The 27618-nt window shown below is 39.8% G+C and overlaps 2 protein-coding genes across 2 annotated transcripts; both read left to right on the top strand.

Annotated features, from left to right (window-relative positions):
- Positions 1 to 7177: 7177 nt before the first annotated feature.
- Positions 7178 to 8131, top strand: LOC134405285 (olfactory receptor 6N1-like). The gene has a single exon (XM_063136525.1). It carries the CDS (start codon positions 7178 to 7180, stop codon positions 8129 to 8131), a length of 954 nt encoding a protein of 317 aa, XP_062992595.1.
- A 7461-nt stretch (positions 8132 to 15592) lies between these two features.
- On the top strand, positions 15593 to 26046 carry LOC134405284 (olfactory receptor 10A5-like). The gene is made up of 4 exons (XM_063136524.1): positions 15593 to 15618; positions 22992 to 23495; positions 23688 to 23877; positions 25990 to 26046. Exons 1-4 carry the CDS (start codon positions 15593 to 15595, stop codon positions 26044 to 26046), a joined length of 777 nt encoding a protein of 258 aa, XP_062992594.1.
- The last annotated feature ends 1572 nt before the right edge of the window (positions 26047 to 27618 follow it).

Below are 27618 nucleotides of genomic sequence, written 5' to 3'. Positions count from 1 at the left end.
TATTCAATCCTCTGATATATAGCCTGAGAAATAAGGATGTCAAGGTAGCCTTGAAAAAGCAGCTGGATAGAATTAGAAACGTTAATTTTTGATGCAGAAATGTACAACTTTGTATCAGTTCCATTTTACAAATAAACCAAAAAGGATGAAGAAAATAAACATGTTAAATATTTGGTTGTCTGATTATTCAAAGCTCCTTCCCTGCCCCATGACGTTAATTAATAAGTTTAGTAAGGTGTATACTTCCATACAAAGAAAGTTATAATTGGATTGACTCCCAAACCTTTCATTGTATTTTCAAATATTGCCACCACAAATGTCAGTCTATCTCAAATAGAGATGCTTGAAAAAATATATATTAAACGTAACTTTTGTCTAGTTGTGTTGGTGCGTATTACTAAATTTCCTGTCTTTTATTTGAAAATAATAATATAATAATAATAATAATAATAATAATAATAATAATAATAATAAGCAGGAAAGTAGCTTTCAAAATTAGATACCTGGCTCCAAATAAATGTAAAATACAATTAAAATGTGTGTGTGTGTGTGTGTTTGGGGGGTTGAGAAAGTTCATTTAGAAATGTGTATTTTGAGAAAATGCATTTAATTATGTATTTAAAACATTTTTAAATTTAAAACGAGTAAACTAAGATCCATAGTTTGAAGTGGATCAAATTCATGAATATCAGTTGGTCTTCAGAGCAACAGACATTCATGATTTGGATCCACTGCTTAAAGTGACTTAGCAAGCTTGTTTTTTCCATATTTCCATTATTTTCTCATTATATCCCAGGGCTTCTTTCATATAACATGCTTTATCCAAAAAGTCCCTGTTTGGTTTAGTTATTATTAAGAAATAATATTAGTTATTATTAAGAAAAAAAGAAAAACATCACAAGACATTCTGACTAGTTGTCGGAAAGGGAATATAAACTTAAGGACAAGACTGAACTCACATGAGAATGAGGGCCATAATCACAGAGCTAGGGCACTGTGGGGACACCATCCTCAATAATATTCCCAGTCCCTGAATGTTGAGATTTCATTAAGAAGAAGGAAAAAGGTAAGTTATAAGTTCCTTATAAGTTATAGAGTTATAAGGAAAAGTATGCAGAGAATTGTTTACTAATTCACTCACTAAAAAGTAGGAGAGAGATATTTTCTATATGAGGCATTTATTGTGTGCTTGTCATTCCCTAACCATAGTTGTTTATGGGTTCTTTAGATAGCATTGTGACCCTCAAGTTTTGCTTCTGTTTTTAGACAGCACTTTCAGTATTATTATTATTATTTTAAGAGCTGGGCAAATGATTCATGAAAATGAATGGAAATCTTTTTTCCCCCACTTGTGGATCTGCTACCTAGAGTTTATGAGTGGGAAAGCAGGAGAGGAAACACTCTTCATGTAGTTCTTGGATCTCCCTCATGGGACACAGCTGGAAGTATATATAATGGATTGATAGCCTTGTGTAGAAAAGCCCAGAATTAAATAAATTTCATAACAGGCTAGTTTGTTTAATATTTTGTCTTGTCTGCAATGACTCCCTGTCTTGTTACACTTCCTCACCTCATAATTTCTGAGTACAGTTTGGGCCCATACATACATAATTCTAGTAGTACATCATTGATTCCTCAACATTTCCTCACTCAATGTGAGGAATTACAGCTTTATTTATGTGGTGACTCAATTAGAAGGCACTTGATTAGGAAAACTGCATAGTGCTTAAAATAATTATGTATTTTATCATCAAGAACAGAGGCAGAGATGGCTTGATTTAAGTGTATTCTCTCACTCTCATATATGCACACAGCAGGATAGCCCCTCTCCTACACACACACATACACATGCACACACACACACACACAGAGGGGGGGTCATCTATACCAATCTGGATATTCCACTATGAAAGTGGTACGAAAGGGATATATAAAAGGCAGGAGCCACACTGCTGCGTTAGAGCGGTATTGAAGTGCACTGACAACAATTGAGGCCCATTGACACATACCATATACTGCTTTCATACCACTTTCATAGTGCTATATCCTGCTTGGTGTAGATTTGTCATGGGCCCCAACAGTTGTCAGTGCACACTATAAAGCAGTAGTGTGGCTCCTGCCTTTTATATACCACTTTCATACCACTTTCATAATGCAATATCCTGCTTGGTGTAGATGAGGCCAGAGAGAGAGAGAGAGAGAGTTATATATTAGGGTGACCATATGAAAAGGAGGACAGGGCTCCTGTATCTTTAACAGTTGCATACAAAAGGGAATTTCAGCAAGTCTCATTTGTAAATATGGAAAACCTGGTGAAATTCACTCTTCATCACAACAGTTAAAGATGCAGGAGCTATACTAGAGGGACCAGATTTAAAAGAGGGAAGGGCACCTACAGCTTTAACTGTGGTGATGAAGAGGAAATTTCACCAGGTTCTTCATATATACAAATGACTCCTGCTGAAATTCCCTTTTCTATGCAGCCGTTAAAGATACAGGAGCCCTGTCCTCCTTTTCATATGGTCACCATATTATATATGCAGGAACAGTGACATACAGTAAACTTCAACTAAAGTTGTTATTAACGCAGAACCTCTTTCACCCTAAGTCCAAATTCCATATTGGAGAAGCTCTCTAGAAGCACATTCCAGTAGTAGGTGTGGCCAAAATACCAAATAAACCAATGGTGTACATAATCATACTGCCTCTGATACTGCAGGTAACATACAGCCATCAGGACTAGTAGTCGTTGCTATCATTGTCCTCCCTGAATTTGTCCAATCCCCCTTTAAAGCCATCCAAATTGGTAGTTATGCATTACATTTCCCCCTTAGGGGGAGTTCATACAAGCTGATGTTAAATGAGGTAGATTAAGGATGATTGATTCACCTCATCACAAGTTCAGTTTTTCTTAGCTTTTCTTTCTGTGTTTGGGCATTCCCTCCACTCTTAATAAGACAGGACTGCCCTCTACTGTCAGCAGAAATGTATACCCAGTAGTGAATAGCAATGTCCCTTGGTACATTCATTTTCTATGTAGGTATCTTCTCCTCTTATCCTAATTCGGGGAGCAGAGACTGTGGCGTCTGCCAGTCCTTGGCTTTTGTGCTGGTGAAAATACTGCATGACTAAATTTGCTTTGGCTTTAACAAAATGTAGCCATTGTAGTGTTCCATAGTTGTTTGCCACCCAAATCTATGCAAATCTGTCACCCCTCCTCCACTGCTGGCATAACTTTGAATTCTGTAGGGCAGCACTGATGACAGGGGTGTGGCCCGTGGAGGTTATGGGGGAGAAAAAATGGCCCTTGGACCTGCTGAAGTTGCCTACTACTGATGTAAACATCCACACATGAGGGAGAGGGAGGCCTTAGCTAGACCTATGGATTATCCCAGGCAAATGGAGGGGTCATCCCTGCCTGCTCCCGGGATCCCCCGTGTGTCATTTGGATGCACAGGGAGGATCCCAGGACATAGGCCAGGTCTAGCCATGGCTGGAGAGAGGTTTATGTGTTCCTACTTATACATCTCATCAAAGATGCCTTCAGCTGCATGTAGTTGTGTATTCAGCTACCCATCATCCAGCCAAGCAGAACAGCTATTTCAAAGGCCTCACTGCAATGTTTGATCACACTGCCAGAAGAAGAAACAAAATGTGTATTGAATATTGGAGAGTGGACTGAGAGTTGGTGTCATCCTAACTTTAGCGTTCTCAGATATTGTCATTAATAACTGCTGTTAATTTAACAGAGATGTTAGGGTTGCCAAATGAGAAGAAAAAATAGCCTGCTGATTTATCTGGCATCTGTGACACTTGCCAGAATGCTACCCATCATCTCTACTTATAAAGCAGAAAGTATGTGTGTATCACATATGTCCCTAAATGTCTACCCACTTCCACATATGGTACTGACTTAATGCTGTTCAACTAGTCACGACTTGGTGTACATGGATCAGAAAAAAATCTAAAAACATGAATTTTGGGGTTTAAAGTATTTATTTATTTATTTGTTACATTAATATACCACCCCATAGCCGAAGCTCTCTGGGTGGTTTACAATTTTTTTAAAAAAGAATTTAATAAAAACTTTGGTTTACACCTACAACTCCCAGCATGCTTTGGGTGGAACTCCCAGCATGACTTGGGTAGGAGGTCATACTTACTGGCCTTTGGCGACCATTGTGATTCCTAAAGTCAGTCAACCCAATTCCACATAAAAGGAGGCAACCCACATAAATGGGGTGCATCCATTTGTGGTGCGTCTTACCATCTGCCATGTATGGTTTTTAAATCATAACTAGATGCAATGGCATGTCCTTCAGAGGCTGAACTCTAGACATGGTCAAAGGCACCTCATCCTGATATCGGTTTTCTCAGAAACTGAGGGAAGCACACACACAGCTTTCATCCTTAAAAGGGAGGGAGGGAGGGAGGAAAGAAGTGCAATATAGTGCAATATCCTATGTGGCCTATGATTCTGGTGAAGGAACTGCAATCTTTGAAGTTTAACTCATTTTTCATTAGTTACACATTGTTCTTAGCTGGGAACAATTGTGAACCTGCCAGGTAAACAAAAGCAGTGAATCTCTGGAGAGATGCTCCCTGTGGTCAGAAAAGAATATATATGGCATAAAAACATTGGAGTAGCATTGCTGTAATGAAAATTCATATCACCTTCAGGTGAGTAAAATTATGCTTTTAAGTGTGGAACAAATAATGAGAAAAAGGAACCCAACTATTTCATAAACCATTAAATATACCTGTAAGGGAGTGGGCGAATGAATGTAGCAAACCCAATGCTTACAGCTTGGGGTCACATCAAGCTGTAGCAGTGTACAGCTAAGGTTTCCAAGTCATTATTTTTCTACCACTGGAGTATCTGTCACACCAAAATGTGGAAATCAACATCTTTAGCTTTGATTTGCTCATTTCTTTTCCAATCAGTAACCAATACTGGGAAAAGGAAAGAGATATTTTCCCCGCCCCCCACAATGCAGTAAGATAATGAAAGATAAAGTCATTATATTTCTCCCCCTTTTCTTCAATTAAAAAATAACTTAAAAGCAGATCCCACCTCCTCTACACATTCACAGATAGAATTGTTAAATCTTTGAAAGTTGAACATAATTTGAAAATTTGGCAAAATCTTCAATAAATGAGGTTTATCTCAAAATTTGGCAAATTTGGCAATGCATTGATATTTGTGTCCTATTGAGTAGAAGAATGGGGAACATACAAAAGGCAAAGAAAATGTACTTACATTTAAGGACAGCAAAGTCACCTCTTATTTTAATTGCACTATATATCTAATTTCTCAATATTTATCCGGAATAGAAGTGAACTGAAAAGCTAGTCACAAAATGTGTGGAACAGTGTTCTGGAATTGAATTGAACTGCTGTGATTTGAATTAGATGGCTATGAACTCATTGGGATGGGATTATTATTGTTTGACATAAAACCCTGAATCTCTCTCTCTCTCTCTCTCTCTCTCTCTCTCTCACACACACACACACACACACACACACCCCACATAACACTGGCAACTCAGTGCTTGGAGAACAGGGGTTAGGCCCAGCAAATTCATAATGGCTGAATTCATATAACTTCTTTGGCCAGGGTGGTGTTAAAGAGCACCAAAACATTTTACCACTGGGGTTACAATTTTTTTATTATTATTTTGACTCAGGCACTAAAATCTTTGGGTTTACATGTGGAAACTGAGTTCTCTGCCCATAGAAGTCTGTTTAGAAGTCTGTCTTTTTGGTACCTAACATTAAAAAAAATATATCCTCAAAATATTTGGCTCATGCAAAAAAAGGCTATACAGAGATTGCACAATAAATATCAAGCTGCAGGCATTCGGGGAACCCTGTTCTTTATGCATAAGCATATTTTACATTGTTAATTACACACTTGATTAGCACTTTTCCATAATGATGCAAATATTATCTGGCAACGTTCATTGATTTTCTAGAAATTGAACATTTTACCCTGAAAATATTTGATGGGAAAAATTAGTCCTGTGACTTACTTTCAGGGGGATTTTGTTTGGTTAGAAGATGAAAATATGCCATGGAGGGATGTGAAAATTCATAAAACTGACATTCATCAAGATCTTCCTATTTCCACTTGAAGCTCATTTTGATTTATATTTACACCATATTGTGAGTTTGGTAGTGATGTGGAATGTGGGCATGCATATAAATTTGTACATCTTTATTTGGACATTTATTTTTTTTTACAAATTGAATGTATCCATTAGGGATGTGCTCCGCTTCTAATCGGACCGGAGAAGCAGTAGCGGAGCGGGGGGCTTCGCCTGCCCTTAAGGCGGAGGCGAAGAGGATTGGGGGGCCGGCGGAGCATGGCGAAGAGGATCGAGGTGAAGGCGGATCCTTTGCCTCGATCCGGAGCTCCGCCGGAAAGGTAAGTGGGGTTTACCGGGCCCTGCCGCTGTCTCTGTCGCCCATGCGGCGACGGCAGCAGGGCCCGGTAATGCCCCCCGCCCTCCTCTCCCTTACCTGCCTCCGTCCGCGGTCCGTCAGCATCTCCAATTGAGCCCGTGGTTCCAGCAGGAAGTCTGGGCCGCACGGCCCAGACTTCCTGGTGGAACCACGGGCTCAATTGAAGACGGCGACGGACCATGGACGGAGGCAGGTAAGGCCCCCCTCCTCCTTACCGGGCTCTGCCGCCGTCGCCGCATCGGCGGCGATGGCAGCAGGGCCCGGTAACCCCCCCTATGGGGGGGGACCGGAGCTCCGATCCGGAGCTCCGAGCGGAGCGGAGTGGGCACAGGCGGAGTGGGGGCGGGGCGGAGCGGGCTGATCTTAAAGTGAAGCGGAGTGGGGGGTCCATGCACACCCCTAGTATCCATCAAATGTGAGCATTTCTGAAATGTATGTTTTCCTCCCAGCACAAAGACATTTTTGTTGCGCATTGCATTGCAATTTCCAAAATATCTGAACTTCAGATTGCAGATTGTGTATGAGTCCATGCTCAGGTTTGGGAGCTGTGAACTGGATACAGTTTGGCAAAAAATGAACTGAAAAGCATGAAACCCATAGAAACCTATTCCTATTGCCATATTACCAATATTGAGAAATAGACTTTGAATGTGAAAAAAAAAAGTTTGATAAATAATATATTTATTTATTTATTTATTTCTAGACTTGTCCTATGGAAAAACAGGTATTGGAAAACCAAACTATGGTGATAGAATTCATCCTTCTGGGATTTGGAGATATCTCAGCTCTTCACATCCTGCTCTTTCTGGTAGTCTTGATGATATACATGTTGACCATGGTCGGGAACATCCTCATTGTTGCACTTGTTGTGACTGATCAACGCTTTCACACACCCATGTACTACTTCTTGGGGAATCTGTCCTGTTTGGAGTCCTGCTACAGCTCAACCATCCTGCCCAGGATGCTGGCCAGTTTTGTGACTGGAAACCGATCAATTTCTCTCACTGGCTGTTTTCTACAGATGTACTTTTTTGGTTCCCTAGCTGCAACAGAATGTTTCCTCCTGTCTGCCATGTCATATGATCGATATCTGGCCATATGCAAACCTTTGCACTACACAACCCTTATGAAAAGCAGGGATTGCCTCTATTTAGTGACTGGATCCTGGATAAGTGGCTTTCTAGGAAATACCATATTATTTCCACTGTTGCAGTTAGCATTTTGTGGGCCAAATGAAATTGACCATTTCTTTTGTGACTTTAACCCTTTGTTGAAATTAGCTTGCAGTGACACTCATCATATAATCATATTAGCATTCATGGTTGCTTGCATTGTGACATTGCCTCCTTTCCTCCTGACGATGTCATCCTATGTTTGGATCATTGGTACCATCTTGAAAATCCCCTCCTCCATAGGCAGGAAAAAGGCTTTCTCTACCTGTTCATCACATCTCATTGTGGTCACTATTTTCTATGGGTCCCTGATGATTGTCTATATGTTGCCTGACACTCAGATGCTGAGGGACTTGAACAAACTCTTCTCTGCCCTTTACACTGTCTTGACACCTATGGTCAATCCCCTCATATACAGCCTGCGAAATAAAGAAGTGAAACAGGCCCTGAAGAAGATTCAAGAGAAGATAATTCAAGCTAGATTTCTCAGCTAGATTTCTCAGCTATGACCTAGAGGTTAAAAAATTGAAGGCTCTTCGGTTGCATTACACATACCTGGACCATTTTAGATATCTGATGATTCCTCCACATGAGGCATACCAAGATGTGGGGAGTCCGTAGTCCAGCCAGAGACTTCACAGACACTATTTCTTTGAGCACAGTGGGTGAAAAATAGATTGTTGTGATTCTCAAATTACTGTTGGGAAGACAGTGCTGTAAAACCATTTCCGGCAAAAAAATATTAACAAATTCTTCACCACTGATTTAGAGCATTAAATGGATAATTAGGCATATGCAATAATTTAGTTTCTGTTTACAAATAATGAGAACTTGTCACATGGTGACCTCAAACACATGTTCTCAAAAGATCACATATATTTCCCAACTTGTGATCATATTTGAAGATGTGCATTCCCCCCGCCCATATGCATTTTCATTCTTTAGTGAATGGTGGAAGGTGCACACTTACCCCATTCAAAATGCACATTTTCCCATTCAAACAAAAAGAGAAACAGGTCAGAAATAGGGATGTATGACCCCCAACACTCCCCAAGGTGGCCTCTGGTTCATCCTTTGGATTTTGCACAGAATTTTTCTCTTTAAACATTGCAAGTTATGCCAATTGTTGTTGCAGTTAGTGTATTGTGGTCAAATTATGGCTGGAATCATCATATGTTATGCAAATTACAGCTGTTAAGTGCATTGTTTACATAAATTGCAATTGTAATTAGCATATTTAAGCAACTTGCAGCTGTGAAGTGCTCAGTTATAGCAGCAACTTATGTATAACTAAGCCTTTAAGGCCACAAGTGGTTTAAAATACACTGACAGCTATAATTTACCAATTTGGTATATCTTGCCCTGTTTAAATAGAGAAAAAGGCCATGCAAAACCTGGAGGCCATGCCAGCAGGGAGAGCCAGTCTGCTGCAGACATGCTGGGAATCCTATCTCATTGGGTCTGTGGCTGATTTCTCCAGCTTCCCTTGTCATCATTGTAAATGAGAATGAGGCAAATTGAGCTTTGGAGTGGAGTCCATAGAGCCTTGGTGAGTTCGAGCAACCCTGGTTCTTCCATCCCAAAAGATCTGAATGAAAGATCATTTCAGTCAAATTGATCCCAGGATGATTTTATGCCTCTGCAAATCAACATAAAAATGTCCATAGATACTATAGCACTTAATAAAGCTGAATAAAGGCTTTGTCTGCAAATCTCTACACAGTTACTTGGCAATAAGCTCTGTTGAACTCAATGGGAGTTTGTAGTAGACATGCATAGGATTGTTCTGTTCCATGTGTGCGTGTGTGTTTGCATGGTAGCTATTGGATAAGGGAGGAGTTTCCAGGCAGGCTTCTCTGTCAGGACTTTATCAAAGTTAACATTACTACAAGCCCCCTCACTAGTGGCCACAACAGACACCTACATTTCATAAAATGTAGAAATGTAGAAACAGTGTTCAGTGTGACCTACAAAACCAAAAAGCAATAAATTAAAACAAACAAACAAACAAACAAACAGCCATATCCAGTAGGGACCCCCTCCCCCCTCTCTCTCTCCAGATGATGCTTTCTGCCATCTCCAAATTGCTGAAATTTCTAAGATACAAAAATTGAGTCTAGTGGTGTTTTTTGTCTGTAGTAAAGAAGCTCTCTAAAACTTATGAGGTCTCTGTGTTTTGAGGCTGTTGCCCAAATCTCATGATAACACTGTTTTAAGAGATGGAGATACAAAAAAATTGTCATAATGTGTTTCAGCCTCTTGTTTTATATGCTTCCTTCAGGGGTTGTTAGAATGTCTGCAGAAGTTATTAATAACAAATTGTCTTCCAATGGAGAAACACTTCAAGCTTTTGTATATAAAAAATACACCTTTCTCTAGCTTCCTGAGACTTCTCTCCCTTTTTTGTGTACATCTTGGATGCTCACCCACCCTGCACCCATAAAAGTTGTCATGTATGTCTGCTGTCTTGTAGATAGTTGTGCTAAGGATGTGCAAATCAGCAAAACCAAGCTCACAAAATTTCTCCAAATTTCAAAGCTCATTCTGACTCAAGTCCATATCAGATGGCAAAGATTGGTTTTTCTTCTTGCATGGAAATGGGTCCATATTTTTCCAAACGTATGTATAATTGTGCACATCTGTATCCCATTGACCGAAGTATATGCATGCACATTTTTCAAAAGTACACATTTTCTCATGCACATTTCTCATGTGGATGGTTTGTGTAGTGTAGTGGCTAAAGTCACCCATTGTGGTGTACTGGCTAGAGTTTTGGACTGGGAGTCAGAAGATTTGGGTTCTAGTCCCCACTCGGCCATGGAAGCTCACTGGGTGACTTTGGGCCAGTCACAGACTCTCAGCCCAATCTACCTCACAGGGTAGTTGTTGCGAGGATAAAAATGGAGAGGAAGAGGATTATGAATGCCACCTTGGGTTCCTTGGATGAAAAAAGGCAGGGTATAAATGAAATAAATAAATAAATAAATAAATAAATAAATAAATAAATAGGTTTTGGCCCACAACTAACACTGGAAGCTGAGAAATGTAAGGACTTCGACCACAGATTGTGTCTGAGTCCATGTTTGCTCCAGACAGTGAGAATTGGGTGAAGCCTTATCAAAAAGAAACTGAAATGCATTTCTTGTACATCCCTGCTTGTGCTTGAGCACTGCAACCATTTTTGCTCACACTGAAAAGTGTGTGTAAGGGGTGGAATTTGCAGAAGGAAAATTCTCCTTTAATTCTTTTTATGTAGTTCTAGTTTATATGTACAGAAACATCCCTGATTCACAGGGAGCTGCTTTATACCAGGTCAGGTTATTTGTCTATCTAGTCCAGGACCATCTATACTGAGTGACAGCATGTGCTCTGGGGTCTTAGGCAGAGACTTTAACTGAGGTGGCCAGGGGTTGAATGTGAGATCTCCTGGTAGAGGCTACTGGCTCGGATTCTAGTACAGCTGTGAATTGATTCTGGGTTTCAGTCAGAAACAGGTAGAACTCTAAAGGAACTAGCCAAGGTTCAGAACCTATTCTGGGGATGGAGTTCAGCACTTTGGATAGCTCCTTTAGCATTCTGGCTCATTCTGACTGAAACTCAGAGTGGATTTTCTGTGCCACTGAAATCGTAGCCACCAGCTTTCACTGGGTCTCCCACATTTGAAGTATGTATTCTACCATTTGGCTATGTTTGTGCTTAAGGTAGCCAGATGGCTATGGGGACACTTATTTGATGGGGAATGTAGAAAACTACTCCATTTCAGAGTGCCTATCTATGCACACTGAACCACAGAATCACAGCATCAGGTCCTGCCTTAGGTTAGGTACATTAACTGGAAGGTCTGCAGGGATGAAGGGATGGCAGAGAAATAATGTTTGGTCCACTTTTTAATGAACCCAGTCAGATGACAAACTAAGCGATGGTTAGGCTACTAACCCTTTTGCAGCAACTAGTTAGTGAGTGTGTTTAAACTGTGGTTATGTAGCTACCATGGTTAGGAATGGTTCAAAAAACATGCGAAGTCATGGTTCACATGATACGGTAATCCATAATGTTGAGATCGAAATGCTTAACCACCATGGCTTAGCATGTCATCTGAACAGGGTCATTGTGAATTTACTCAATTTTACACTTTGGAACCAACATATGGATCAAAACTCAGTTAAAAATGTGCATGCCACAGAATTTTTGCAACTGAGTTCTCCGAAAACAATACATACAAAAATGTATTATATCAGTGAAATAATGTTTAGAATGCATTATATTACAGGAATAGTTTGCAAAGAAAGATCTTGTATAGTAGCCCAAATTGTGTACAAACAGGCACACATAAAGGTCTTTAACATGCTAAATGTGAAAACAATTTAAATGAAGACAGCTAGAACAGTTACAATGTAACATATAAGACCTGAGAAAATTACTGGCATTAAAAGCCCCACCATATGCAGTCAAATGCCTGGGAATAAGTTCTCTGCAGAGTAAGCACATATATTCACTGAACATCTGGATAGGACAATAGAACTCTTTCTTTCTCAGGGTGGGTCATGCCTATGGACAAACAAGAGGGAAATATTTTAAACTGTAAATGGTAAATAAAATTATTTGGGCTGGCGTGTGTATAAACAATACACATCCATGAATGTCCAGAAGTGGAATTGGAAATGGTATGTGAAAATGGGAAATGGCCATGATGGAACACAACTTAGTTGTATAACTTGAGTAATTAAGCTCCAATGCTGAAAGAGAAGTTAAGGTAGAATAAAGATCAGGAAAAAAACCATAGGCCCCTGCTGGGTCCTGATCTTTAGGGACAAAGCAAGAGTCTGAAATATGCCTCTGAAATCAGCTTGTCCATCCTATAGATGGAAGGCATGTACTGTATGAGCTGAAAGTGCCGAGAGTAAGAAGGAAGGAATATAATCAGTTTTTGTCTTGCACTTAATCAGAAAAATAGATGGAAACAAATCCAATAATCCATCCTATTCTTAAAACCTTCCATTTCTCCTTTTGAATGGTAGGATAACTTAATAGCCATCTGACCATGCTACTTTGCTTTTCTGATAAAAGGTGATTTCATTTACTAGAGAAATTTCATCTAAAGAGATCACTGCACTGGTGAGTATTTGCTTTTATTATGCTGGTAGTGAGTGGTAAGTGAAACTCTTCACATTAATTTATCAACAGAAAGAACCAAGGCTGGCATATCCTACAGGATGATCTATTGGCTTCGAAGTTCAACTTTATTTAATATTGTAGTTAAACTACAGCATTTTGTGTGTGTAGACAGTAGGTTTTGTATTTAACAGTGTGTGTGTGTGTGTGTGTGTGTGTGTGTGTGTGTGTGTGTGTTTTCCAATGACAATATACATAGGACAGCAAATCCCAACAAAGATAGGGACATTAAATTAAGTCCCAATGACCTCAAGGGGACCATGTGCTTAAATTTCTCCTCTTAAATGAATGGGTCTTAAAAGAATGTTATGTTGGGTACGTAATAATAATAATAATAGAAAATACACACCACTGGCTATCAAAGCTATGGTAACAGGAAAAGGTCACAATTATTCTGTTAGTCACATCAGTCATGTTAGTCACATCACATCAAAAGACTACACAGAAAACCTTCAGAAACTGGGCCTACCAACCACATCCACACCAACATCCAGAAAGCAGTCATACTTGTTGGGTTATTGTGCTAGAACTTATCTCTCTCTGGAACTCTGTTTGTGCTCAGAAACAAACACACATCACGCAGGTCTTATATAGCAGAGCTGGTTTACTTCTTTCAGGCTTCTGTGTAGTTCAATTCAGATCAGTTCAGATCAGCACACTGAGGCATACACAGAGAGCAGTGATCATAGAGCAGTGATCAGTAAGCAGTGATCAGTTCTATTTTACACAAGTGAGAAACTATATACAGATCTACACAATTCTTATCTACATTACATACAGCTGTGATGAGGCTAACTTAGAATCTTGGCAAGGTTCCCAGAACAGCCTCTATCTCAAGGTAATTGCCCACAGATAGACTTTCTCTGTTTAACCCTGAGATAGCTATACACACACAATTTTAATGACTAAGCAAGTATTTCTTTTCATATACTTAACAGTCCTCTTCTTGCGCATGTTGTTTAAATTGTGTTACAATCTGAGACCCAGCTTTAAAAGCATCTCTTTGTGTTTTACTATTGATACTGGTTTTGTGAATAAATCAGCTAACATCATTTCAGATGGACAATATTCAAGCTTAATCTAGCTTTTCTGAATTATATCTTTCACATGAGAATAACGAACATCCACATGTTTAGTTCTTGGTTTACACTTTTCAGATGTAGCCATATTAATACATGCTTGATTATCTTCAAATATGGTTACTGGTGTCTCAATTTCTAATTTTAGATCAGCAAATAATTGTTTATACCACTCAATCTCATTACAAGCTAGAGATAAGCTGATATATTCTGCTTCTGCACTAGAGGTTGCTACACAATTTTGTTTTTTTGTATACCAATCAATCAAGGATTGATTGTAAAAGAATGCTGCTCTACTGGTAGACTTTCTATCAATTGCGTTAGCTCAGTCAGCATCTGCATAAACACAGAAATTTCTATCTTTGTGTGTAGATATTTCCAATTTGTAATTGATTGTACTTTTTAAATATCTCAATACACGTTTTACAGCTGTCCAATCAGTTACAGAAGGTTTTGTCATTTTTCTGCTTAAAAGATTTACAGCAAATGTAATATCTGGTCTACTTAGGTTTGCTAGATAAAGTAAACTTCTAATCACACTCTGATATTTCTGTATGTCTTCTATTTCAGTACTGTCTGTCTGATTTTGAAAATCAGTGACCATAGGAGTGGCAACAATTTTATAATTCTCTATGCTGTGTTCTTTTAGCAATTTTTTAATTTTGCCACTTTGTTCAATCAGAAATGACCTTGTGTTAGAATCTTTTGAAATTTGCATTCTCAAATAACTTTTCATTGAACCAAGGTCTTTTAACTCAAAATGTCTTTGCAGCTGGTTTACAAATGTGTTTTTCTGTTCTTCTTCATTAAAAACCAGTAACAAATCATCTACATAAATCAGCAAATACACTACATTTGAACCATCTTGTTTTGTGTACAAATAATGATCAGCTTTGCTTTGTTTAAAACCCATTTTGATCAATACATTGTCTAGTTTCTTATTCTAACACCTTGTTGCTTGCTTCAAACCATATATGGATTTTTTCAATTTACAAACTAACCCTGGATTTTTAACAAAACCTTTTGGTTGAGTCATGTAAATTTCTTCTGTTAAATCTCCATATAAGAAAGCTGTTTTGATGTCAAAATGAAATACATTCAATTGTTTTTCTGCTGCAATTTTTAATAAAAGTTTTACACTTGAGTATTTTGTTGTAGGTGCATAAACTTCTTCAAAATCTATTAGATATTTTTGAGCAAATCTTCTTGCTACCAATCTTGCTCTGTAACGTTCCACTTGTTTTTTTTTATTTTGTTTTATTTTGAATACCTATTTACAGGTAATGGCTTTGCGACCTTCAGGTAAAGGTACTAGCTCTCACGTTTCATTTTTTTTCATTGCTCTGATTTCTTCTGACATTGCTTCATGCCAGCCCTGAGTTTCTGTAGGTTCCATTTCTTGAATTTCTTCAAATGAAGTAGGTTCATAGGCTATTAGTAAAGCTCTATGAGAAACTTGTTTGCTTTGGTATTCATCTGAGTAACGAATTGGAGCTTTGCGTTCTCTTTCTGATCGTCTTGGCATAGTTACAGGCATAGTTTCCTCTTCTATAGTTTCTTCTCCCTCTCTCTCTTGCTGAGATTGTTCAGGAATTTCTTCTGTTTCTATAGCTTTCTGTTCTACAGGCAAACTTACATACTGTTTTGTTTCCTGCATTTGTTCATGAAAAACTACATCTCTGCTTACAATTACACTTTTGTGATATGGAGACCACAAACGGTAGCTTTTTGTTTGTGTATCATATCCCAATAGTTTACATTCCAAACCTCTTTGAGCTAGCTTTCCTGGTCTGTTTTCTTTCTGAACATGAGCAAAACATTTACTTCTAAAAACCCTTATATGTGACACTCTAGGTTTTCTTTTGTAAAACATTTCATATGGGGTTTTTTCATGTACAGAGTGGTAAAGCCTGTTTAACAAATAATTTGAGGTGGACAAAGCTTCTGCCCAGAACAGATTAGACAATCCTGATTCTTTCAATAGAGCTCTTAACATGTTCTGCAAGGTTCTGTTTTTCTTTTCTGCAACTCCATTTTGAAATGGTGAATATGGAGCAGTAAGGTCATGTTGTATACCTTCATCACTGAGGAATTTTTTTAATTGGTTGTTAAGAAATTCACCTCCCTGGTCTGTTCTTAGATTAGCTATAGGTTCTTTAAATCTATTTTTATTCTACTTAACAAAGGCTTTAAACTTTCTAAAAGTTTCACTCTTCTGTTTTAACACATACACAAATCTAAATCTACTGTAATCATCAACAATAGACAAGAAAAATCTGTTTCTTCTTTGACTTGTCTCAAAAGGACCTGTAAGATCTGCATGAATTAATTCAAAAATTCTTTTTGTTGTTCTCTCACTATGTTTTGGAATGTTTGACTTATGACACTTGGTTTCACTGCATACATTACATTCTACATAGTTAGAACATGGTTTGATTTTCACCCCTTCACACAATTCTGGAATCTTAGAAATTGTTTTATAGTTAGCATGACCAAACTTTTTATGTGTTAAATGGATACACTCTTGGTGTGGTTTGCAATTGGCTATTGTTTTTGTTGTGACTTTGCTGGCTACAACTTCATTTTCTGTACAAGTATTAATCACATACAAAGATTCTTTCATTATTCTTTGCACACACACCTTGTTTCTCTGTTTTATAGTACAATTTTCTTCAGTAAAACAAACCTCATACTCCATTTCTGTTAACTGAAACACACTTAGAAGGTTTGTTTCTAATTCTGGTACATATAAAACACTTTGTAGTTCAACTCTCAGACAATCAAAATATACATTACTTACACCACAAATCTGGATTTTTGTTCTATTTGCAAGGGTAACACACTTTTGCTCTGAAGTAGAAGTTTCCAAGGTTACAAATGAAAGTTTGTCTTTTGCCATACTTATTGAAGCCCCAGAGTCTAAAAACCAAGGATTCATTGTTTCTTTGACTCTTGCTAGAAGACACTTCTTTGTTGATTCAGCTTCATTCATTTTGTTTTCTTCTCTCTACTTTGCTGTTGACTGCTTTTTCTTCTTGTTGTTGTAATCTCTCCTTAAGTGTCCTGTGGAACCACAGTTAAAGCATTTCCTTGCCTTTAATGCAGCCACCACGTCAGAAGATTTATGGCTTTGTTGAAATTCAGCCACAGGAAGTTTAAGGCTCTGTTGTTTTGAAGCTTGTCTTCTTTCATAGGTTTCCAGTAGTTTTCTAGCTACATACTCGAGGGTTAAATTTTTCTTTTCTTGACTTTCTATCATGGTGACAACCGCATCGTACGATGAATCAAGACTTGACAAAATCACATAGAATTGGTGTATAGTTGTAAACTCCATCTCTCGTGCCCTGAGTTGATTGAAGATTTCTCTCATGCTTTTCAAATGGTTTGACATAGACTCCCCTGGTTTCAGCTTCATTCCATACAGCTTCCGGGTTAGAATTACTTTACTGCCCGCTGTTTCTCTTTGATATACAGCTTGTAGCACATTCTAGCACTCTTTTGATGTATTCAAAAACTGAATGAAGGAAATTTGAGAGTCTTCTACAGCTAATGCAATAACTGCCATTGCTTTTGTATCGTCTTTAAACTATTTAGCATTCTGTGGATCTGCTCTATCTGGTGGATCCTCTGTGACTACATACCACAGTTCAGCCTGAATCAGATACATTTGCATTTTGTAAGACTATAATGCATAGTTAGAGTCATTCAGCTTTTCTAACAATTGATGCAAACCAGACATATTAGCTCCTGCCATTTCCTCTGCTTTAGGAATTGGTATCTCACCGTCCTCCTGCTCAGAGTCCTCTTCAGAGTCAGCTGACTGAGATTTTTTTCCCACTTTGCAGCACTGGCTTTAGCTTGATGTCTTCCTTCATCAACAGTTTTCTTTTTTAGCAGACTCCTGGTTCTGGTTCCGATACTGCACTGTTCCCACCAAGTTCTGGTTCTTCTGCCTGGGTTAGGCTGGCGTAGGCTTCCTGGACTGGACTGGACTGGGCCCATAACCTTTGTTGGGTTATTGTGCCAGAACTTATCTCTCTCTGGAACTCTGTTTGTGCTCAGAAACAAACACACATCACGCAGGTCTTATACAGCAGAGCTGGTTTACTTCTTTCAGGCTTCTGTGCAGTTCAATTCAGATCAGTTCAGATCAGCACACTGAGGCATACACAGAGAGCAGTGATCATAGAGCAGTGATCAGTAAGCAGTGATCAGTTCTATTTTACACAAGTGAGAAACTATATACAGATCTACACAATTCTTATCTACATTACATACAGCTGTGATGAGGCTAACTTAGAATCTTGGCAAGGTTCCCAGAACAGCCTCTATCTCAAGGTAATTGCCCACAGATATACTTTCTCTGTTTAACCCTGAGATAGCTATACACACACAATTTTAATGACTAAGCAAGTATTTCTTTTCATATACTTAACAATACTTAAAACATGTTCAAGAGTCAGAAAATTCCTGAATCAGTAAAAGATAGCATCACTTGGTAACGCCCATTGTGTCCATCTAGAAAAACCACCATTATCTAGAAAAGAAAGATAATAATAAATCAAGGGCCACACTCTTTAATTTATTTATCTAGTAATAATTCCAGTTGCTTTCAGTTCAACTTCTGTTCAGGTATTTTGTATATTGTATCCTATTTGTATTTCGCATTCTAGCATTTCAAAGCAAAATGATTTTTTTAAAAAAATGTATAAGCCCCTTTGATTTTAAAGGAACTATTTAACTCTTCCATTGAAACTCAGTGACTGTTTGAAAAGTTTGGCTCGGTTATGCCAAAATAACTATGATTACATTGTTCACTTCAGATTTTTCACCCGAATCCATCACTCTCTTATCTATTCTTTTAATCCAATATTCATCCAATTTCATATACACAAATACATTTTTCAAGTTCTAAAAATAAAAAAAAATTCCAGTCATTTTCAGATCCCACCATTTCTGAGTTTTCAAAGGAAATGAGTGAATTTATTAATTTGAGTTTGAAATCATGAAATGGAAATGGATATGGATCTTATAGCTTTGATTCACTCCTATATGATGACAGGATAAAGGGGGCAATTCTAAGTGTCATGTGAAATCATCCCACATGGCACATGAGACCATTTAATTTGGTGATGAGGCACTTATGTGGGACAGCTCACAATGGGCTGGCTACAGAGTAAATAATTTGCATTGGGACCAATGGTTCAAATTCTTCGTGACTTAAGACCCATTACTTTCAGTGGAAAATAAGTACAACTAACTTAGTCTGGATCCAACCCATTGTACTTGAAACATTTTATTTATTTATTTATTTTATTTTTACTACAGCATTTATTTCCAGCTGTTTGAGCTCCTATAGAGCTAAGGGTCCCAATGATAGAATAAGCTATTCCACATGCATAACTTACATTGTTATAATAGTTACAGGGAGCTATTTAATGCAGCTTTGATGATGCAATCACAATGAGCAAACTATGCCTTACTTTCTTAATAACTGATTAATGGGGCTTTGGAGGCTGCTTTGAGCATATAATATGAGATCTATACTCTTCTGAGAGTACTATGTTAATATTTATCTGGCCATATTTCCAGTTGTTTTCTGCAGTCTCTTCAAAAAATTGAGCTTTGCCCTGAGTTCTTGAGAGAATGCCTCCTTTTCATTTTTATTGCATCATCTAAGATTCACTTACTGTGGTTTCTTAGCAATACCATTCATATAACACAGCTTTCCCCAACCTGGTGCCCTCCAGGTATGTTGGACTGCAACTCCCATAGTTCCCGGGCAGCATGGTCATTCGAACAATGCTGGCTGGGAATTATAGGAATTGTAGTCCAACACAGCTGGTGGATACCAGGTTGGAGAAGGGTAATGCAACCAATTTGAAGGGTGACCATATGAAAAGGAGGACAGGGCTCCTGTATCTTTAACAGTTGTATTGAAAAGGAAATTTCAGCAGGTGTCATTTGTATATATAGAGATCCTGGTGAAATTCCCTCTTCATCACAACAGTTAAAGCTGCAGGTGCCTTGCCCTCTTTTAAATCTGGTCACTCTAGTATAGCTCCTGCACTTTAAATGTTGTGATGAAGAGGGAATTTCACCAGGTTCTCCATATATACAAATGACACCTGCTGAAATTCCTTTTTCTATGCAACTGTTAAAGATACAGGAGCCCTGTCCTCCTTTTCATATGGTTACCCTTCAATTTGTAACTATAATTTGTTGAATATCAATCTGAAATCTGTTTCAGAATTTGTCCCTAAAGATACACTAAAGGCCTATATAGATGAAAAGAAGAAGGGGGACTTGCATTTTGTGACTTGTAGGAGATTGGTTTTAATGTAAAATAATCTAAATGTCATGGTTCATTATATTTCAAATAGCATTTTCAAACTGTCTGTTTACTCTTCCAGTTTGAAGATTGCCACCTATAACTTAGACCCATGTAGTTCTTAAAGTGTCAGAGGAAGTTGATATGTAATCAACTCTTTAAATCAAGTAGATTGTGTCCATGATTTAGGTAGCTCTGGGCAGAGCTTGTGGGAACAACAAGCCCTGTCCAATGGAATAACTACACTTTAGTGGATGGGAGGAGATAGTGTAGATTAGTGGTTAGGGTAGGCAGCGTTACATCTGAAACTGTTCTGAAACAAACAAGGGATATGACAAATGAAACCACAAGCTTTGAAAACTGCATAAACTTACCTATAGTTAAATTTTTAAAAAGTCTGTTTCATAAACTGGATTGGATTATTGAAGTACTTGAGGTAAGGTACAGTGTTCTGTGGTGGAAGTGGTGAAGGACAAAGGTGAATAGAGAGTGCTGGGCTGGTGGCTCTAAAAAGGGTCAGTTAGGCCTAATCTACACAAAGCAGGAAATTACACTATGAAAGTGGTATATAAAAGGCAGGAGCCACACTACGGCTTTATAGCAGTATTGAAGTGCACTGACAACTGTTGGGGCCCATTAACTCATAACATATACCACTTTCATACCGCTATATCCTGCTTGATGTGGTTCCTACCTTTTATATAACACTTTCATACCACTTTCATAGTGCAATATCCTGCTTGGTGTAGATGAGGCCTGAGTCACAGAATCAGTGAGAAGCATTCTGATGACTCGTCCCTGAGTCGGGATCTTTTTATTTATAGAAAGGAATAAAGGCAGCTCAAAGGGGGTTGTCACACGTACACGTGTGACCCTTTTCTGGCCTCACAGAAAGCTCAAAGGCGGTTCTAAGCAGCTTGTGGGGGCACACAATAGGGAAGGGACTGGCTGGTAGCCAGACTTCGGTTCATAATGGAAATGCCCTTCCACCGCTTCCTGGCACTGGCTGTGAGGAGGTCATTGTGGGTGGGGGGAGGAGAGACATGCTCACTCCCCATAGAGGCATATTTGATGCCACTGGGCTAGGGACTGGGTGACTGCACTTATATAAGGCAGCGGTGCCCAGCCCTTCAGTCTCTTTGAAGTGTGGCTCCCTCCCTCCCTCCCTCGCTGTATGCAGTGTGGGTTTTACCTGCTCGCCCTTTTGGGGGCCAAGTAGGGATTTTTGGTACATAGTCTGATTGGCCTGGGCTATGTGTCTTTTCATCTAATTCACCCTGTAAGTGGGGAGAGACTGTCTCAGGAATTACAATATTCTGATTTTGGTTAATTTGGTCACATTTGGCTTTGGCTGGTAGGGGTGGGCATGCTTAGAGGAAAGGGATGGTGATCATTCTGTGGCACTGTTATTTGGTGACAGGTCATACCTGAGGCCTTCCGCTGAGGTCTGTGTGGCCCCAGTGGAGGGATAAGGCCACCTGTTAGGCCAACTCTCATCACTCCATCCGGTATCATGCGACACAGGGGTGTGAGTGGCATGGGTCAGACTACCCTCCCCAAAAGGGGTATTGCCTGGGTGTGGTAATAATCTAATTAAACTTGCCAGACATAGAATGTTTCACCTGATATAAACACCTAGCTAGTGGCTGGCATAGATTAGGGCCTGCCCAGTTTCCCTTTGCAGACCTTTAATAAACGTGGCCTGAATTTTATACCATATGCAGTTGTCTTGTCTCATTATTTTCCCCCTCCTTCTCCCACAATGAGACTTTCTAAACTGTGAGCATTCATATTCCAAACTTCCCTGCTTCCAAATCCCCCCATCTGGGCATTTCACCTTCCCCAATCTACTGTACCTTTCACACCCTCATAGTTTTGCTTTTTGTACCTAAGATGAGTCACAAATACAAGTTAAAGTTTTGGGGTTGTGTCCAGAGTAAGTTAATTGCACATACTTGCCATTGAAATCATGACATGACTAACTTTCTGCAGTCTTTTAATTGCAATGTAGCCACCATGGTTAGGATTGGTTCACACAGAACACTAAACCACGGTTCACGCAACATGTTAAGCCATAATGTTTAGCTTAAAATGCTTAACTACTGGAGCTTAATGTGTCAAGTGAACAGAGTCCAAGTGTGACTAACAAAGGGCATGTCTAGATGATGGCTTATCCCAGGGATTGCCCCGGGATCATCCCTTTGAATTCACATGATGCACAGGGGATCCCTGGGGCAGGGAGGGATGAGCTCTCCATTTCCCCGGGATCATCCCGAGACTGCAGGAGGTGTGGGCGTCCATCCCTGTTTCAGCCTGGCTCCTTGTGAGTTAACGCAAGGAGCTGGGAACTGGGCATGGGGCATGGAGCCATTCAGGAGCTCTGTGCCCATCGGGGTTGGGGTGGGGGACTGGGGATACTTTTTTTTAAAAAAAAACTAACCTTATTGTTGGAGTGCTCATGCACTCATCTATAATAATAATAATAATAATAAGTGGCTGCATCCTCCTCCTTCCTCTTGGGACATCATGCGCCATGTGTCGACTGAGAGGGAGGATCTCACAATTAGCATATCATGATATCCTCCCCCTCCCCTCCCCTGGTGTAGACATGCCCTTAGTCTGGATCCAAGTCTTTGGTAATTACAGTAAATAAAAAAGGATTACAACAGCAAGAAAAACTTCTTAATACGTTGCCTTGTTCGTTCGTTCTTTTCTTTTCGTCTTCCAGGGGAAAGAAACTCATACAACACTGCCAATGAATATTACAGGAAGAACTGATTTCATCCTCTTGGGCTTAGCCAATCATCCTGACCTGCAGTTGCTGTTTTTTATTGTTTTTCTATTTATTTACATAATGATAATTGTGGGGAACATGCTCATTTGCATCATGATCATGGTAGATCCATCACTTCATGCACCAATGTATTTCTTCCTGAAGGTTTTGTCATTTCTGGATATTTGCTACTCTTCAGTTACCCTTCCCAAAATGCTGGTGAATTTCCTATCAGAGGACAAGCGGATTTCCTACATTGGCTGTGCTTCACAAATGTTCTTCTTGCTTTTCTTAGGGGCTTCAGAATGCTTCCTCTTAGCAGCTATGGCCTTTGACCGTTATGTGGCCATATGCAAACCACTAAGGTACATGACCATCATGAACAAGACAGTGTGCCTTTTACTAACAGCTCTGTCAGGGTTCATTGGCAACGTGGTGTCTCTGCTTCAGACAGCATGGGTGTTCACCTTGCCATTCTGTGGATCAAATCAAATCAATTATTTTTTCTGCGATATCCCACCGCTAATTAAGATTTCATGTACTGACACTTCTTGGTATGAGATGCAGCTCTTTACAGCTACCGTCCTAGTTATTTTCATCCCCTTTTTCCTCATCCTTCTGTCATACATTCTGATTATTTCCAACATCCTGACAGTGACATCAACTGAGGGCCGTCAAAAAGCCTTCTCCACCTGTTCTTCTCACCTCATTGTGGTGACCTTGTACTATGGGAGTGGTAGTTTAACTTATCTAAGGCCAAAGTCCATTAATGCACAGGATAGTAACAAAGTGTTAGCTCTGATGTACACTGCCATCACACCCATGTTGAACCCCATTATCTACAGCCTAAGAAATGCAGAGATCCATGGGGCAATTCAGAAGATAGTAAGCAAGACAAAGAACAGAATATTTTTCCACCATAAATAATAGCAGCCATTTTTCCACCAAAGATAATTGATCCTGGATTGGATTCAAAGTTAGGTGCACGCAACTGGGGTGGTGGCAGGATATTTCTTTGCCCCCTCCTCCCCACAGCAGCTCTACCTGCCCCCTGAAAAAGCTACTTGGAAGGGGGATGCCCCCCCTCAAAATCTCATGCACCTTCAAGGAATGAGCCCTTCAGTCCATAGTGTTATAACCTTTTTGAGGAAAAACAAACTCTTATTTTGATAACCAGTGGAGCATGCTTTCCACAGTTCAAGAATGATCTCAAGAGACACTTTCGTTCAGAGGATAGCATGATGAAATTACATATGGTCAGGGCCGGCGCTACCATTAGGCCAACTAGGCAGCCGCCTAGGGCGCAGACCTCAAAGGGGCGCAATACTGCCCTTTAAGGATCATAGTTTTATGCAAATTAGCTGTTCTAAGAAAAGAAAAGAAAAACATAATAAAAGGGAAATATAATAGTTCAGAAACTCTTTTTGAACAGCTGAATCGAAGTTGGCAATTTGGGGGGGGGGGGGCGGTTTGCAAGTAGCTCGCCTTGCCTAGGGTGCAAAATAGTCTTGCACCGGCCTTGCATATGGTCAGATGCAAATCTTCATTTACTCCAGATTCTGGAATGGCATTCAGTGGAAACCACTGGAGGGTGGTGGCTCCAATTTTGGTGGGGCTGTGTATCCATTCTGGGTTTCAGTCAGAACCAGCCAGAACTCTAAAGGACCTGACCAGGGTGTTGAACTCTATCCCTCGAAATAGGTTGAGCACCTTTAGTGTTCTGGCTGGCTCTGATTGAAACCCAGAATGAATTCATAGCCCCATTGAAATTGTGACCAGTCCCACAGTGTTATTGTAAGCATGAAGGGCAAAAACATTCCAAATGAGTATTTATGTTCATTGCTTGTTGGGCACTCCTTAACTAAGGCCTCATCTACACCAGGCAGGATATTGCACTTTGAAAGCAGTATATAAAAGGCAGGAGCCACACCAAGCAGGATATAGTGCTTTGAAAGTAGTATATGGTATGTTTCAATGGGCCCCAACAGTTGTCAGTGTACTTCAATACCACTATTAAGCCGTAGTGTGGCTCCTGCCTTTTATATACCACTTTCATACTGCAATATCCTGCTTGGTGTAGATGAGGCCTATGTTTTATATAACCTTTCAGTTTATTCTGAAATTGATGGAAGGTTTTTCCATCATAGATATTGACTGGCATTGTATGTTCAGGACATTTCTCTTCTATATATGATATATGATTTATATTTCACATTTGGGGATATGTGGGGGCTGGTAGAGGGTAGAATCATAGAATCATAGAATAGCAGAGTTGGAAGGGGCCTATAAGGCCATCGAGTCCAACCCCCTGCTCAATCCACCCTAAAGCATCCCCGACAGATGCTTGTCCAGCTGCCTCTTGAAGGCCTCTAGTGTGGGAGAGCCCACAACCTCCCTAGGTAACTGGTTCCAAAGCTCCATGGCCTCTGATTTGGTGCTCCTCACAACCACCCCTGGGAACAATGTTGTGTAATGATGTAAGATGGCTCAGAAAGAGGATTCTGAGTAAAAAACATTCCAGCCCCATCCCTCAATTGCCAAGGGGAAGAAGAGCACATCAGGGGACCAGTAGGTTTCAACCTCCGCCCCGATGATGCACTTAATCCCACAGAAACAGGATGGTGTGGTTTCCCCTCCACATTTTGCTTTGAACACTGTAACCATCGCAGAGGTAGAAGAATAACAATAACTTGTTGTTATCCAAAGATTGATATCATGTCACTCAACAATATGACCATTCAGTCACATTAAGGCACCTCATTTGCTCAACAGGGAAAGTTTCATGCTGATTCTGGATCGGCCCGGCTCTTTTGTACCTTACTGCTGCAGGACTGTGGGGAGCGTGTTTGTGTGTTTATCGGAGTGGAGAGTGGGGTTTCGGTGCAGAGAAATGCAAATCTATCAGTAATGTTCAGTTGATACTTCATGGCTTCTGTCAAATCCCAATGCATGAGTGGAGCTCAACAAAAGATCAAAATCACATTATTTAATTTTCAGGAGGAATTCAGCACATTTCATCAAGAAGAGGCAATGGAGGATGGCAATGTCATGTAAAAGAGCTGCAAACTTTTGTGGCTGACCAATCATGAGTGTGCAATGAATTGCTCATGTAGAGAAACTCTCAGTCAGCAGTGGAAGGAGCGGCCGTCCCTCCTAACTCCAGCCAAGCGCTTTCACAAAGTGCATGCTGCTCCCATTTTTATTGTTTTATACTATTTGTATGATTTTATCTGTAAGCCACTCTGAGATCCCAGTGCTATAGGGTGGGATACAAATGTTTTAATAATAAATAAATAAATAAATAAATAAATAAATAAATGGCTTTGTCATCCAAAGGTCAACATTAAAAATGTCAGTAGCCAACCTAGCAATAAATCCAGAGAATTAACATTTCAACTATAATAAAAAGCATTATCTAGGACTGGGCAAAATTAGCAAGTGCTCACCTCATGGGCACTCGACGTGACACTGCTGCTGTCTGACCCTGTGAACTGGGCTTTGCAAGCCTCCGGCAAGAGCCATGGCTTCCTGTCCACCCCAGATTAATGGTGACTGCCATTAATGCAGGGTGGGAAGTGAAGCCAAGGCAGGCGGTTGCCAAGCACTTGTGGGGAGCACTGTAACCATAGCAGGGTATTTGTGTGTTTATCACTGTGAAGAGTGCAGTTTTGGAGCAGTGAAATGCAAATCTATCAGTAATGTCCAGTCGATACTTCATGGCTTCTGTCAAATACAAGTGCATCTCCCCTGTGAGGGAAGGTTACAACAGCTGGGATTGTTTAGCTTGGGGGAAAATGAGGCTATAAGGAGACATGATAGAGGTGTACAAAAGTATGCATGGTGTGGAGAATATGGATAGGGAGACATTTTTTTTTCCTTCTCTCAAAATACTAGAACCCAGGGTCATCCCATGATGCTGATTAGTGGGAGATTCAGGTCAAATAAAAGGAAGTACTTCTTCACACAGCACATAGTTAAATTATGGAATTCACTACCACAAGGTGTAGTGATGACCACCAATTTGGATGGCTTTAAAAGGGGTGGGTGGGTGGATAAATTCATGGAGGAGAAGGCTATCAATGGCTACTAGTCCTGATGGTTATGTGCTACCTCTACTGTCTGAGGCAGTAAGCCTGTGTGCACCAGTTGCTGGGGAACATGGGTGGGAGGGTGCTGTTGCACCACGTCCTGCTTTGTTGGTCCCTGGTCGACAGCTGGTTGGCCACTGTGTAACCAGAAATGGTTACTTCTAAAAAAGCCAGCACAGGTTTCCAGGATACACTTTCCCTTTCCCTCCCTATCCCCTCTTCATCAGTGATCTATTAATCAGTGAGAGTGACTCTCTCAGCCTTCAAAATTACCTCACTCTAATCTCAGTTGGCAGTTTCCTGCTACCCTCCACTCCTGTCAGAATGCTGACAAGAACGCTGGAGTATTGCCAGCATTCTAGCTTCAGAGTGAAACTGAGCATTCCTGACATATAACCTTGCCAGCAGTTCTGCCATAGGCGTTCATGAGGCAGGAGAACCTTAATAAATTTTGAGCCACTGCTCAAAATTTCACCAAACCAATGAAAGGAATGCTTCCTTAACAAACCCAAATAAGATAGAACTTGCAAGACATATA

Source organism: Elgaria multicarinata, chromosome 11 (assembly GCF_023053635.1).
Source record: "Elgaria multicarinata webbii isolate HBS135686 ecotype San Diego chromosome 11, rElgMul1.1.pri, whole genome shotgun sequence".
Taxonomy (NCBI): Eukaryota; Metazoa; Chordata; class Lepidosauria; order Squamata; family Anguidae; genus Elgaria; species Elgaria multicarinata.
The sequence above is the reverse complement of the archived record's forward strand: the minus strand, read 5'-3'. Positions and strand labels throughout refer to the sequence as shown.

Coding starts and splice junctions, on each gene's coding strand:
- LOC134405285 (XM_063136525.1), top strand. CDS start 7,178: ATGGAAAAACAGGTATTGGAAAACCAAACTATGGTGATAGAATTCATC.
- LOC134405284 (XM_063136524.1), top strand. CDS start 15,593: ATGGAGACCACAAACGGTAGCTTTTT. Junction 15,619..22,991: donor ACCACAAACGGTAGCTTTTT/GTTTGTGTATCA, acceptor TATTACAGGAAG/AACTGATTTCATCCTCTTGG. Junction 23,878..25,989: donor ATGGGGCAATTCAGAAGATA/GTAAGCAAGACA, acceptor TTTAATTTTCAG/GAGGAATTCAGCACATTTCA.